General features: G+C 41.3%; 1 protein-coding gene across 1 annotated transcript in view; it reads right to left on the reverse strand.

Annotated features, from left to right (window-relative positions):
* GRIP2 (glutamate receptor interacting protein 2) overlaps positions 1 to 16057 on the reverse strand; it is a 150405-nt gene that overhangs the window by 23303 nt on the left and 111045 nt on the right. The window contains exons 17-19 of the mRNA XM_054976398.1: positions 2039 to 2102; positions 887 to 1032; positions 372 to 516 (exon numbers count right to left, since the gene is read on the reverse strand). Of these exons, the coding sequence (XP_054832373.1) occupies positions 372 to 516; positions 887 to 1032; positions 2039 to 2102 (355 nt within the window). The remainder of the gene's footprint in view (positions 1 to 371; positions 517 to 886; positions 1033 to 2038; positions 2103 to 16057) is intronic.

Below are 16057 nucleotides of genomic sequence, written 5' to 3' on the forward strand. Positions count from 1 at the left end.
TCTGAAGCTCTCGGGTCTAGATAGGCCAACAGTCTGAGTCGGTATGAGGCAGCTTCATATGTGACATCAGGGGAAAGCACATCCTTCCCCCCACGCCCACCAAAGAATGCAATATTGCACTTCAAGACTTAGCAAAATGTGATTTGCCTTCAACAACTAACAGTCTTCACATCTTCACAAGATTATGTGCAACAAACAAGAAACAAATATGCACGTGTACCTGTATAATAAAGCAGTTATGCAGAAAAACCATTAGGAAGCTACTTTGCAGTCTCTTACACAGCTCTGACTAACTTCATTCTGACCCAGAAAACCTGATCAACGGCTTATGCTCATATTGCTATCACCACAGGGTGCAGCTGTAATCTCACCTTTCTGCCAGTCCTCGTTTTGTCAGGCCTGAGATGACGATTGGATCGAAAGGTTCCTCTGTCCCTGAAATGGTTATTCCCAAGGGCCCACCATATCTCTTCAGTTCCACTGTGTAGATGATGGCACCAGTTGTTTCTTGTTCATCTGTTTGGGGAGGTGGGGGGAGAGGAATGACATTAAAAAGATTACAGAAATGTTCCATCCCTAAGTGCCAACTCAGAGTATTGGCCAGCAAAAAAGTTCCTGCCTTTGAACAAAAATATAAGAGCATCCTTGCTGAATCAAACCAAATGACCCATATTTTCCAGTATTCTCATAATGGTCAGACAAATTCTCTGTGAATCAGCGCCTTTGTATACATTTCTGCACACCAAAGAGTGCACATGTGCACACATACAGGTACATATATAGTAATTACATAAATAATGGTTCTTAGCTTGTCCCGCAACTTTACCATTACTATTAAGATATGTTCTTAAATGGTCTACTGACAGTTGGATTTATAGATTTATACCAGAGTTGTCCTCATCCTTTCTGATCTTCAGTTTGACCAGCTCTTCACACTGCTTTAAAATCTGTACCGCATCTTCCATTGAGCAGTTGTCAAGTCGGATATTGTCAATGGCTAACAGCTTGTCCCCAGGCTCTAAGGTGCCAGTTCTGTACCAAGGTATAAAAAGAGTACACTTCTGTTTAGCATATTCCAGAGAGAGAAAGGTTTTCTTCTTTCCCAAGATGGCTGGAGAAATGTTGGTAGTATCTCTTTTCTTACATACAAGAGAATCTTCCCAGTCTAATGCATGAAAATGCAGTGTGGGGAAATAAATGTTTTTATATAAACTCTGCACTGATTCAAATAACTAATGTTCAATGTAAGAATGTTCTTCGTTTTTGAATGGTATTCCCCAACTGGTGAAAAACTAAATACTTTTTCAGTGTTTTGGATTGAGTACCCCCAAAAGTTCAGAAAATCTTGCAATTACACACTATCTTATAGGCAAGTAAAGGTGAAGGATGACATTTTCAGTACCAGTTATCTCTGTACAAGAGCTAGGCCAAATCACAACGGGTCACCAGAGCCTACTGTTCTTAGTGGCAGGCTGCCCTACTCAGCCTTACTATATTTATAAGGGGATAGCATGCAACTATTGGCTAGCAGAGACCCAACAAATTTTTTTAAAACTTGTATGTTCTATTGCTACGTAACAGAGTATGAATGAAACAAGCACTCATAGTGGAATCAGGTGGGCTTGTTGGGGTAGGGCAAATCCCAGAAGTCAACATCCTTTTCATTATAAGAGGGAAGGGGAAAAGCCAGCCTGCTGAAGCCCCTGAGAATTTATAGAGACATGGGGACCACCCCCCAAGCAATGTGCCCGCTGCTTGTTTAACTCTATTAAATCTAACACTGCAGATAAAAAGTCACAACCAACTATGTGGACTGTATGCATGAAACCACTTCTGCTACACGTTACTACGTTCAGAAGAAAAAGATGCAAACAGCTATAAATGTCAAGAGAATTGGAAAACATTGTCTCACAGTACTGGTTTCTGAGAGTTAACCATACATCTGAATTGAGCATCCCTGCAAACCTTGTGGTAAGCAGAATTTAAACTTTTCTATTAAGGAAGATTTACTAGTGGAGAACTGGCTAACTTTACTCACCTGTGTGCCACGCTCCCCTTCTTGATGTCGGAGATAATTAAAGCCTCCCCAGGTTTTCTACTTGCTATTTCAAAAGAGAGACACGATATCAAAGCTCAGCTCAGGATGCTGAAAGTCCACAGAACAATCTTCAGCAGAGGTAATGCCCTTGCATTTAAAATGTCATGAAAGACTGACATTGAGAACTATCAGTAGTTAGTTCACCGAACTGAAGTACAAGCACTACTCTTTCAGAATGGCATCCAAGAACAAAGTTTTGCATCCTGTACACAAAAACTGATATAGAAAAAGATTTTTTTAAAGTTTACTCTTTGGACTTCCATTGTACTATACTTGATAAGAAATACAATGTCTTGAAGAAAAATGATGTCTTTCTTCATGTATCTCATTCCATGATCTAAATGAGTTTAACACACAACAAATAACTTGCTTTTTGATGTGGAGCAAATGAAAACTGGGGCTGGTGCAACAATACTGTATTTCTCCATATGATTTAGCTTTGTTTTGGGGGAAAGAAACATACTGCACAGCCTCTGATCCTCTTTCCCCTAATTGTTCACATTTTCTATAGTGCTGAGATCTGATTCCAGTTGCAGCCAACAGATGGACAAAGTGCTTCAATTGCTGCTAATGAACATGCTCCATTTACCCAAGCATGCTGAGTAACATTTCATAAGAAAATATGAAGACTATACTGCTGAGCAATCCTACAGCCAAGCTACATGTTTCAATTTTTAACTCTGGGTTCCCTGGACATGACTGTTTCCCCCACACAGCATATGTAGGAGATTGCTGTTAAAGAGATCAAAGGGGCCCAATTTGGCCTAAGATTGTAGCATGGGGGAAAGGCTACTGCTGCAGTTCAACCAGTTAGTGGGGGGAATTTGGGAGGGGGGGATGATTAGGCATTGTACCAGTACCATGATGTCGGTTCTGGCAGGAACTTGACACGATGTCATTACATTGGCAAACAGCATTAAAATGCACTCAAAATGCACTTGGGCAAATCCTAAGGCATCACACCGATGCAATGGTATCACTTCTGGATCACACTGAAAATGATGTCATTGTATCAAGCAGACCAAGTAGGTCCCTGCCCCCTGCAACTGTCTGCCAGATGCCAGTGCTCAGCTGGCAACTCTAACACATGTAGCTCAAAATGGGGCAAGTAAGTCCCATCCTCATTCATCACTAAGCTTAGAGCACAAGTAGATGAGATGCTACAGACTGGATCTTCCATCTTTTAGAGCCCCTGGGGATGGGTGGTATATAAATTGAATAAATAAATAAATTGAATAAATAAAACCTTTTTAGAGAGCAGCTGGGAAAGGGAGCAAATAGGATCAGAACCAAGGCACAAGCGAGTGGCGGTGAAGCCTTTTTCCCCTCTGCACTATTGCCTGATGTAAATTCCCCAGGGTGCTATTGACCTAACATACAACTGTTTTTATTAGTCATTTAAAAGAGGGCTATCTGAGCCCTGATTTCTAATGGCTTGTTTAATTTTGTCCTTAGAAATCTGGTATAGCTTTTTGGGAGCGCTGACAAAACATTCAACCACTGAGCAGCGCAGAGCACTAAATATGACAGATGCGGCTTTTAACTCAATTGAATGTTTAATTAAGACGCATTTCCTTTTCAAACACATGGAAATGTTGGGTATGAAAGAATGTGACTCTCACTTCCATATTTTAAAGCAGTGGTAACCACTTTGCGGCTCAGAAAGAGCCATATTTTCATTTACCATCAGCCAAAAGAACCACATGGCTACCGTGTGCCACTCTCAAACACACACAAATAATATCAGATATAAGTATTTAATATTAAATCTACAACTATAATCTTTTCAAATTACCAGATTATTTCTGAGCATGTAGGGTTGTCTCTCCCCACCACTCCTGAACATTAGTCAGCCTTTGAGCTTCTGGAATGAGGGGAAGGCTCCCAAGTCAATGAATATCACTTACAATCACAGAGAAGCACCTACTCTATTTTGACAACTTTTCTATGACTCCCCAAATACGTATTTTATTCCTGCCAAGATACTGGTGGTTAAGGTTAGACAAGCAACTCAGTAATATATTACTGGTACTTTGTTATGCAGATGCTTTATCTAACAGGTCACTAGCATATAATGAGAGCTTACATGTTTAGCTACGATTAACACAATATTTCAACTATCCCAGTGGTGCATGCCCTGGTTACATCTAGATTAGATTGCTCCTATGTGCAGTATGGATCTGCTCTTGAAAAGTGTTTGGAAACTTCAGTTTCTTCAGAATGCTGCAACCTGGATGTTGATTGGAGTGGGTTGCGGGAACCATGTCACTTCAGTCATGGCCCATCTATACTTCCTCCCCATTTGTTTCTGGGCACAATTCAAGGTGTTGGTGTTGATCTTTAAATTGCCATATGGATTGGGACCAACCTAATTGAATGACCACCTACTCCCTTACAAACCTACCCAACCATGACAGTCATCTTCAGAGGCACTGCTTTGGGTACCCCCAATTTCTGAGATTAGACAGGTGGCAAGCTGGGAGTAGGCCTTCTCATTGGTGGCACCAGAACTCTAGAACTATCTTCACAAGGTGATTTGCCTGTTCTAACGTTTTGTTTTAAATGTTTTGTTATTTCATGTCTTTGTATATTTTTATGCTCCAGTTTTAACTGTTTTCATGGTGCGTTTTGATTGATTTTAATGGGTTAATAATGTGATTTTAGTATGTATGTTCTGATTTGTTAGCTGCTGTCATGGGCCAGCCCAGCCCAGCCCAGCAGAGCAGAGGGACACAGAGGACTCTTCTGAGGAAGAGGCAGCTGGCAAACCTGACTCAGATGCATGGCACTGCAGTCTCTGGAGGCTCAGACATAGATCCACAGCCAGGTCCTAGCCCATCGGTCCCTCAATTTCCCAGCCCTGGGCTGGCAACAGAGAGTCAGGCATTGGCAAGCCCTCCCCCTTCATCACCAGAGCCTCGGGAGCATCATCAGAGGAGGGCAAGGAGAGCCCTCCAAGCCAGAAGCTGCAGTGCCAGGCTAGCAGCACCGCACTGGCCCAGCATCAACAGTGATGATGAGTGCTTGCAGGAGCAGGACTGAGACATTTGGCAGGTGCATGATGCAGCACAAGCGGCTGAGCAGCATGAGGCTTACAAACAACAGAGAAGGGAGTGGCTGTGTGGAAGCAACACGTCTGCTTACTACTGACCTTACTGCTTGTGTTTGGAACTGATTTGCTTGTATCTGACCTTGGTCTGTTATTGTGGACTTGATTCTGGAATATCCCCTTTGTACTCAAAGCTGTGACTGTTGTCTAATCTGTGACTGAATCTTGGAACCGTGATTTGTCCTGCTCTGACAACTTGGGAACTTCCCCCTGCCTGTTGGCTGTGTGAGTCTGTAACCAGGACAGCTGCCTTGGTGGCCCTTATGGGGGCAGAAAGGCAGGATATAAATTTTGTTAATCTAACAAATACATACAATATTTTGTTAAACTAACAAATACATACAATATTTTGATTACACGAATAATAGGATACATGTAACTAAATATGCAGAAGCTCCTGCAGGTTCACCAAGCCTGTCTAAATTCACTGGGTGGATGCATGCCTAGCACAACAGCATGCATGTACAATTAGTCTTCACACATGAGTGCTATGTCACACATGCACAGTTTAGTAAATGAGCATGGGAGTTGTTTCCCCGTGACTGCTTTCACACTAAGATTTTTTTTCACAATTGGAAGTTCAGTTCCTGCAATGGAAAGATCTCCACCCAAGTGTCTAGTTTATATCTTTTCTGTTAATTTTGGGCTTCCGTTCAACATATGACAGCTGACCCTCCCCATTGCTGTGCATCACTTAACAGTACAAATTTTTCTCTTTGTACAACTCCATTTTTATACTGTGAACAGCCCCCACCCTCCATGAATTGTTTCCCATTTGGGGGCTTGGTTTCTGTGGTGGAAAGTATGTATTTCTTCCCATTCTTCAGAAGAAAGATCCCTCTTTCCAATGAATGTTTACTGAATACCGAGGGCTCCATTTCTGCACTGGACCCCCCCCCCCCAAATTAATTCCTTCCAATTATGGCTCCATTTCAGGACTGGAACCTCCTCCCCCAACTGTCTTCTACTTTGAGTCTCTCTCTGTTCATGCACAGGGGGATTCCATCTCCTCCCACTGCATGGTTAATGACATTTTAAGTGTGGACAATTCTCTTCATTTATGCTAATTAAAAAAATTCAACACTGATCAAGACACTGTTCCTCCTCCCACACTATATCTCCCTTTTCCAGGAAAACAAACACTGGCTCCCTTTTCCATGACACTAGATGAACCAGGTTGTGGTATTGTGTTAGGAAGCAAACAAAACACATGCCACTCAAGGAAATACCACCCTCCTCCTAAACAATGGAAACAACACCCTGGACTAAACAGTGGTGTTAATGTCCAAATGGGCAGAGATTTGCAGTACAACTCCAGGATGGTTGTGATCACTTCATCTTCTCAGTGATACATAACTGGGAACAAGTAGCATAGAACCAGCTCACACAGCAGTGTTGCAGTGGACGCAGCTTCTGGATCAGTGTACACCCTCACCTAATTAGCATATCCATGATGCTACAGGATACCCACTAGCACTCTTCCCTAGGGTTGCCAGGTGTCTGGCTTTCCCTCTAGACAGTTTGGTTTTGTTGAACTGTCTGGGGGAAACAGAGTTAAAATACTGGACACCTGCGTGCCGGGCTGGCCAGCCTGATTTTCTATCTGCTGGGATAGCGGGCTCCTGCACACAGGAGGGAGTGGCTGGCCTGCTCGCCCAGCCTCCTGTGCTCCATGGGGAGTAGCCAGCTGGTCAGCCAGCCCACCTGGCCTCTTGTGCACCAGCAATGACATCACTTCTGGAAATGACGTCAACATGCTAGGGCTGAAAGCGCATGTGTGAAGGCATAAAAAAGGTAAGTGCCAGGGCCTCTGTCTTGTTTTGTGGGGGAAGTCATCTGGCAACCCTACTCTTCCCTCCACATCCAGAACAACGTGGTATACCACGATGATGGGTCTGCCTGTTAAATTATGCCCAGAGATCAATCAAAATAGCATGGCTAGTAGCAAAAAAGCTACTGTGGAGCTGCCAACCTATTCACAAGGACTATGAGATATTTGCCCTACCAGCCAAGTAATTCTGTGATCAGCTCAACACAAATGCTCCCCACTGAATATGGTACGTTTATCCACAGTGAAGTTCATGGCATTCCTACATGTAACATAACTGCAATATGAGGATGATCATGGGAGCTGCGATGCCAAAAAAGGAAGGGAATCAGAATATCCTGGTGCAGATTACCTCCAGAACATCCCTGCATTATTTGTAATGGAAGTGACACTTTACTCACTAGAAGCCAGAAAGATGGAGGCAGCACAAACAGTGGAGTATATCCCTTCCTTTACAAAATAAATCTTCAGACAAGTTTGCCAATTAAGAGGTCTTCTTGAGGATGACGCTATGGGAATAATACTGTAGAGAAAGCAGCGATTGCACAGTCACCTAAAATGTTACAACATCTGTTCACTACAAGTGTTTTTCTATTTCAAATCCTTATCATCCATGGGATAGATATAAGACACATCTCTCAAGACATTTTGAATCAATGGTTGTTGGGGGTTTTCCGGGCTGTATTGCCGTGGTCTTGGCATTGTAGTTCCTGACGTTTCGCCAGCAGCTGTGGCTGGCATCTTCAGAGGTGTAGCACCAAAAGACAGAGATCTCTGTCTTTTGGTGCTACACCTCTGAAGATGCCAGCCACAGCTGCTGGCGAAACGTCAGGAACTACAATGCCAAGACCACGGCAATACAGCCCGGAAAACCCCCAACAACCATCGTTCTCCGGCCGTGAAAGCCTTCGACAATACATTTTGAATCAAGTTAGAATAAAAAATCCAGATGCAAAAATGACTTCTGAGCAGTACTTTCTGCAGATGCCACTCTGCAAACAGGCCCATACGCATGCATTCTCTGTCGTGGCACCCACCTCATAGAATAGCATGCCTGAAAAGGACAGGAGGATTCCCACTCTCCCTACTACCTAATTTCTACTTTGTTTAACAGTTGTGTTTTAAATGCTTATGCTTTGTTTCAGGTTTGTTTCACATTTGATTCCTTCAATCCAAAACCTATTGCTCTGTTTACTGGATGTCCCATCCTATTGAATGTATTTGACTTACACTACATAATCCATCTTGAATCTCAGTGAGAAAGGTGGACTATAAATGATATAAATCAGGGTTCCCCCCCCCCGATGGTACCCCTTTCCACAGTACCGGCACCTCTTTCAGCCAGTAGATTTGGGATCCTAAAGCAGCAAACATCACGAGTCTAGCATCTCTTTTTTAGAAGAAACACACTGCCATAAACCAACAAACAAAATGCATTTGCCCTTCACAACTGATGGGCACTAGGGTATCATGCTCTTGGTTTTCAAAGTGTCCCACATGTTGATGGACCTGCAGGGGGCAGGAATGAGGCAGAAACTGGGTAATTTAACAGGCTGGAACAATTTCCCACAGTAAATCCTTGGGTATACTAGACAATTGCAGAATTTTTACAAAAATCACACTTTCCAAACCCCATGAGGACCTAAGTTTGCATGACTGTGCTGTCAGCAAAAGCAATGCACACAGATACAAGCCTACAAAATGGCATAAGACAGCAGTTAGGTTAAAGGAAACAAATGTAATTTGGATGCAATTCTGAAAAGTTTGTAGAGCTCCATTTTTCTCTAGTGCAAAGCACCAAGTAAGATGCCACCATCAGTATAGCCATTTAGCAAAATACACTGTGGTCAACTCAGGACCCTCTACAGTTTCATCAAAAATAAGGCCAAGAAATCATGTTACTGCCAAGATAGTTAGGGAAAAATACAGGTCGCTTCTTAGAGTTGGTGATCCATGACAGTTCACTCAAAAGTGCCAGACTCATGAGGCTAAGAAGTCTAGGGTAATTGGATCTGGAAGCAGAGAATATCACCCCATTGTGCTCCACAGTTCCCCTCACCTGTTCATCTGGAAGGCAAAAGGACACTTTTAGGGCCAAGCTACACATGACGAATGACACTTGAACAGCAAGTGTATTTCTCCCTGTTCACTTGCCCTCCACTCAATCCACTTGCCGTTCAAGTGTCATTCGTCATGTGTAGCTTGGCCCTTAGAACATGTAAGCATCAATTCAAATGCTCTTCTCCATTATACTGCCCCCCCCCCATCTCCAAATCTTGCTGTAAACCAAGTGGCATGTTGGGATTATATTTATCCTGAAAATATAGACGTGTATGTTGCATGGACCAACTCACTATACTACCCCAAGGGGTACTACCCCACAGGGAGGAAGGATCACAGAGGAAGATACCATCTTAGTAGAAACTAAGACATTTTAGAAGAGTTTATTTATTGGAACAGTTTAAATTATTCATTCTAAGTAGACTTAATGATATTTAATTTAGATATAGCTGTATACGCCCAAAAGGCTATATTGCATGCTGATAACTGAACAATTTCCAAATCAAGCTTTGACAGAACTAGCAAGAACCTAATTTGCTTGAAGCAGGCATGAATAATTAACACACTTTCCAAAACAAAGCTTATTAGTTTTAAACAAGGTATACAATTTGTAGAAAACGTTTGTTAAAATCTAATTCAATAGGGCACTCTTACAGACTGTTCTGTGACATTCCTCCTCAAATACAAATTAAATCAGAGGGAGTGAAGGACGGCTCAGTAGTCAATTAGTATTCATTTAACCCTATTAGTTCTTATTAGCCAAATTAAGTTCTCATTGGCAAGCTACTGTCCTTTCTCTTCACTCAGGGGCTTCCAGTTGGATTTTATTTGCCTCAAGTCCTGAAACAGAATGGTTTGCTTTCCTTTTAGCACCCTAAGCTATTTTAAGAACTTAAGCCCAATTATCTGGCCCTAGGAAAACAACTCTGATTTTTATTTGAGAGCTTATAGTTTAAAACAAAATGGAATCGTCTTGAGCACCACACCCATTACGAAGTAATCTGATTTTTAATTTAAAGGTTTAATTTACTTGAAGTTAATCACTTATGTTATATATGGCTGATAGATTGGAAGGAATCAATCTTTTCCATCTGTACCATCTTGCTGAGCATGTTTTCCCTTCCTTTCCACATACTTTAAAGCTTGAGAGTGACCAGAGACATGAGCCCTTGGGTATGAATAGAAGGACTCTTTGATTGTAGCTTGCAACCTGTGCCTTTGTATGAGTCAGCCACTGAATCCTGGACCAGCTTAATATTGTATTTAATAGTTATAAGCCACTATGGATCCTTTCAGGGAGAAAAGTGGGGTACAACAGTATTTAAATCAAATAAACACACAAGTCAAAATCAAGGTACCTGAAGTAGGCTTACTGCTGGACACACCTACCCATCAATTAAAAGCTTTGTAGGATACCCTACATAGGGCTAATACTGAGACACAAGACTAAGATGCATCTACCTCCTTTAGGAATCAACAGTCACATCAGCAAAAGAGAATTCAATAGTTCCAGTGGTGATGGGGGACACAGGAATCCTTGAAGGGTAGCTACTGGGCAGCAAATCACCTCAAGTAGCTGTGATATCAACAGAACTATTTCAAGCTACAGAAACTGGGTCCATCAAAATGTTAACAAGTATATGTCAACAAATATGGGGGGAAATAGCCCATAGACAGGAAACAGTCTACATTCCAATACTGAAAATGGTGATGCTATCAGACCATTGCATTCATTTCCCACTCAAGCAAAGTGATGCTCAAGATTCTACAACAAGGGCTCTCATCATTTACTGAATGAGAAATTCTAGATGTTCAAGCACTAAAGATCATATTGCAAATCTACGATTGGTTAATTGACCACACCAGAGAATTTCAGAAAATAATCAGTCTGTGTTTTATAGATTACAGCAAAGCTTTTGACTATGTGGATCATGAAAAGCTATGGATGGTGTTAAAATAAATAAGTGTGCCACAATGTCTGATTGTTTTGATGTGCAACCTGTACTAGTCTGGACAAGAAACTACTGTTAGGACAGAATATGGGGAAACAGAATGGTTTCCAATTGGCAAAGGTGTCAGACAAAGATGTATATTATCTCCCTACCTGTTCAACCTCTATGCAGAGCATATCATAAGGAAAGCTGGATTAGATCTAGAAGAAGGTGGAGTAAAATAGGTGGAAGGAACATTAAAAATCTGAGATATGCAGATGACACTAATAAAAGTTAAAGGAGAAAGTGCGAAAGCAGGATTACAGCTGAACATTAAGAAGACATAAGTAACAACTACTGAGGAATTACACAATTTTAAGGTTGACAATGAAAAAATTTAAATTGTTAAAGATTTTCTATTCTTTTTTTCAATCATCAACCAAAAGGGAGACTGCAACGAAGAAATCAGAAGAAGATTGAGACTTGGAAGAGCAGCCATGAAAGAAACAGAGAGCAGCCATGAAGGAAACAGAAAAATTCCTTAAAGTAAGGATGTATTGCTGGGGACCAAAATGAAGATAATCCATACTATGGTATTCCCTATTACCATGTATGGATGTGAATGCTGGACAATGAAAGCTGTCTGGAAAAAAGTTAATTCATGTTGCTGGAAGAGTTTTACAGATGCTACGGACAATGAAAAAGACACATAAGTGGATTTTAGATCAAATCAAGCCTGAATTCTCTCTAGAAGCTAAATTAACAAAACTGAGGCTATCATTCTTTGGTTACATCATGAGAAGACAAGACTCACTGGAAATGACAATAAAGGTAGAAGGCTGTAGGAAAAAAAGAAGACCCAAAATGAGATGGCTTGATTCAGTATAGGAAGCCACAGCTTCAAGCTTGCAAGATCTGAGCAAGGATGTTAATGATAGGATTTTAGGGAGGTCATTAATTTATAAGGTTGCCATAAACTGGAAGCAATTTGATGGCACATAACATGCACACAGGAGACCCTGCTCTGATCCCCTCCCTTAGAACTGTGATGAACTGCTAGAGAAAGAACCTTTTCAGTTGAGGTTCCTGGTGATAGTAAAATGTCTTCCCCTCACCTGTTCATCTGGAAGGCAAAAATTTATTAACTTGAACAGCAAGTGTATTTCTCCCTGTTCACTTGCCCTCCACTCAATCCACTTGCCGTTCAAGTGTCATTCGTCATGTGTAGCTTGGCCCTCAGACATTCTGAATTTGTATTTCTGTTTTTGATTGACTGAAGATATTTGTGGTGTTATGGTAAGCCTCTTGGACTAGCTATTGTAGAGACCTGGGTTCAGATCTTCACTCTGCATGTAATATTGGGCACAGTCACTACTATCTCCCAGCCTAACTTACTTTATAGGGTTTTTCAGAAGATAAAATGAGGAAAGGGGAGACAAAGCAAGCTGCCTGAACAACTTGGAAGAAGGGTATAATACAAACTATATGTTTTAAAATCCATACATTCAATAGTTGGTGTAGTGGTTAAGAATGCAGGACTCTAATCTGGAGAACTGGGTTTGAGTCCTCACGCTTCCACTTCAAGCCAGCTGGGTGACCTTGGGTCAGTCACAGCTTCTAGGAGTTCTCTCAGCCCTACCCACCTCACAGGGTGTTTTGTTGTGGGAATAATAATAGCATACTTTATAAACTGCTCAGAGTGGGCGTTAAGCTGTCCTGAAGGGTGGTATATAAATTGAATATTATTGTTATTATATTTGTATTTGATAGTATACAATGGGTTGATCCCAACAGAATGATTTCTGTGCACCGTGTGACTTTCTCACTCTCCCTCCCACTACAGTTCAAAATTCCTTACAGAATGCTGGAGCAGCATTTTGGACTACAGCAGGAGGTGAGAAAGTTGAATGCTGCAAGTGGAAATCTTTCCATTGCAAAATGCTTCGATGGATCCAAGCCAATATCTTGTGTTTAGAGAGCTTGCAATTGTTGATAAGTGCAGGATATAACATTTTCCAAGTAAATAATGATGATGATGATGATGATGATGATAATCCCAAGATATTTTTAAAAAAACTTTATAACAGCCCATGTGTGATCCTTGATCAAAGTGTAAACAAATGTGAGACTGAGAGGCTCCATATCTGCTAAAGACTTCACTGAAACCAAACATCTCTTATCTTGCCCCCAATTAAGATTTCTCTTTATTTACATATTTTTACATTCATTTTAGAAAATGTTCTGAAATTAGAACATTATTACAAATAAGTACTAAGTATCTTAGCAACAGAAATGTAAATGTCCCTTGAATCACTGTAATAAACCGTAAATTGCACTACCCCTCCCTTTGTGTTGTTATTGGTTGCCTGGGCAACTCATCTCATCTTTTCCAATAATTGCATTAATGAACCTCACAACACCTCTGTTTAGAGCAATAAATTGGCCTGCTAGCCATCTTTGTACTGATCACTGTATCAAACCACAGTTTAAGAATTTTTCTAAGCACCGGTGGTCAAACACTTCAGACAAACGATGCTCTCACAATTTTTTAAAGTGCAAACAGGAGCTGCAATGTTGCCCAATTCGAATAAGGGCCACGGTTTTGAGGAATGGGGGGGGGGGTTCACCCTTCCCCTGCACCATTTTTTGAACCTCATCCAGTCCCTGAATCTGCTATTAAAGCCATGAGGACAATTTGCAGGCTCCACACCAGTAAATGGAGCTCCAGGGAGGGAGGGTATGTGCAACGAAGGTCAAGGAAATGGCACAGTGAAAGGGTCAGCCCCTCCTCCTCTCATACCATGGCCATAATCTGACACACACACACTCTCTTCCTAGCAGCAGCAGAAATTAGTTGGATCTCCTGACATCACATCTCAAATGAGTTCCTGAGAACTAGCACAGGAGAGTTATAGGAGGAGAGACTTCAGCAATAGAGCACTGTCTAGTCCTTGCTGCCATACAATAGCAAGATGGTCAAGTGCGCTCTTATTTACTTCTTTCTCTTAACTCAACAGGCTCCCGTAAACTCTGCTACTTCTGCTTTATAGTATGATGGATGAACTGCCTCAAAACACATGTCCATTTTGTGTTTTTAATAGGATGCATAATGACTTAGATTGGGCAATTATTCCCCTCAGAGGAATTTGAGCATATAACTCACACGCACCAGTGACTTCGCCAGATATAAAAATCCTTCCTCTATTGATTGAGACAAAGTAGTATTTGGGAAATGTGTAATTAAAGAAAGTCTAATAATGCTATAAAACCAAATTTCAGAAAAGAAGTGCTTAGAGGTGAAAAGAATTGAAGAAGTTACCAAAGGGGGTGGTGGTGGGGAGAATCTTGGGATAGTTGAATAAAGGGATGGCAGACAGACATGCACAAACACACAGAGAGAGACATACAGAGGAGAAAACTCATTTAAGATCTGAATTACAAGAAAACATCAGTCAGCAAAAATACCTGTACTATTAAAATACTTCTGAAGAATCCATTAACTTTAAAGAGAGAGATCATAAATTAAATATGCTTGTAGTTGGATATGCACATCAAGCTGTATCTTTTTTAAATCTTAGACTAAGATATAAAACTTGCCAATGCCATAGCCAGTTTGCAGTCACTTTAAAAGAAGAAAGTTACCAACAGTTAAACTCCTTCTCATCATCCATCAGTTTTCATGTGTTGAACTGGTTTTGTGATGTTAAGTTCTTTATTTTATGTATATTGATTTTGATACCCCATTTTTCTCCACAACTAGAGGCTCAAAACAGCTTACATCAGTCTCCTGTCCTCCATTTTATCCATACAACCATCCTGTGAGGTAGATTGGCCCAACATCACTCAGCAAGTGAAGATTCAAACATGGGTGGCTCTGATACTAGCCTGACACTCTAAACACCATGCCACGCAGGCTCTTTAGCACAACCCAAAACACACCACTTTAACAGCATATTCCAATGCATGGAGGAATTAAAAAAACAGAATTGTCTGAAACTGCAAATATATTGGAAAATGATTAGCTAAAATATATGGGCATTAAATGCCAGTTGTCTGACAACAGGACTGATAACAGGACTGACAAGAATGTGAGCTTGTGACCCTTGAGGTTAGCTTATCCACTCTTAGTCCCATTCAAAGAAACTGGGCATGAACAGGCAAGAATCATCAGTCTGCCAGAATATGCTAGAGGAACATTAATCATTTTGCAATCACTCATAATTATGTTGTTGTGTAATTTATTTATAGAATCAGAGAGTTGAAAGGGACCTCCAGGGTCATCTAGTCCAACCCCCTGTACAATGCAGGAAATTCAAAACTACCCCCACCCACACACAGGGATGTTTTCATACCAATCAACAGAGCATCAAACGGGTCCACCCAGAAACAAGATGAATTAAGAAAGAAGAAAACCCCAAACATAACTGAGCCCAATAAGTACTGAACACATTCTGCCTATCAGAAGACACAGATGCTGGAAGAAGTAGAATACCAGTTAAAGGAATGAACAATGAAAGGGTAGTGGGAGATATTGGCAGGAAATACACCTGAAAATTGCTGTTTCATTTAATTAAAATGGCTTCTTGAATGCTGAACCAAATCCAGAAAACTCAGCTACAACAAACAGTCTTCTACTGAAAAAATGTGAGTTTCTTTGTTTTGGTTTTTACTGCACAGCAGCAGGCAGGCAGACACTGGGCCAGCAGCATTCTTGTTTCCTCAACAGCATGGCCTCCTACCAACTTATATCACCTAATTAATTCCATTGGAGGGATGGGGGAATGTGCACATGACTGCTTTTTTTTTTAGTGCTATACGGATAATGGTATGGTCTCCCGGTAATCAATCCTTGCAATGGGAGGAGCGCTGACTCCACTCTGCCTAAGGGGGAATGTGTTGGGGGAATGTGAAGAGGAAAGCTGTTGACTGAAAAAAATATAAGGAAAGGTACTGGACTGGTCTGGAATGGAAGTCTCTTGGAGGGAAGACACAGGTTGGCTGGTGCGAAGCACTTCAGCACTGTGGCACTG

This window comes from Eublepharis macularius, chromosome 4 (assembly GCF_028583425.1).
Source record: "Eublepharis macularius isolate TG4126 chromosome 4, MPM_Emac_v1.0, whole genome shotgun sequence".
NCBI classification, from domain to species: domain Eukaryota; kingdom Metazoa; phylum Chordata; class Lepidosauria; order Squamata; family Eublepharidae; genus Eublepharis; species Eublepharis macularius.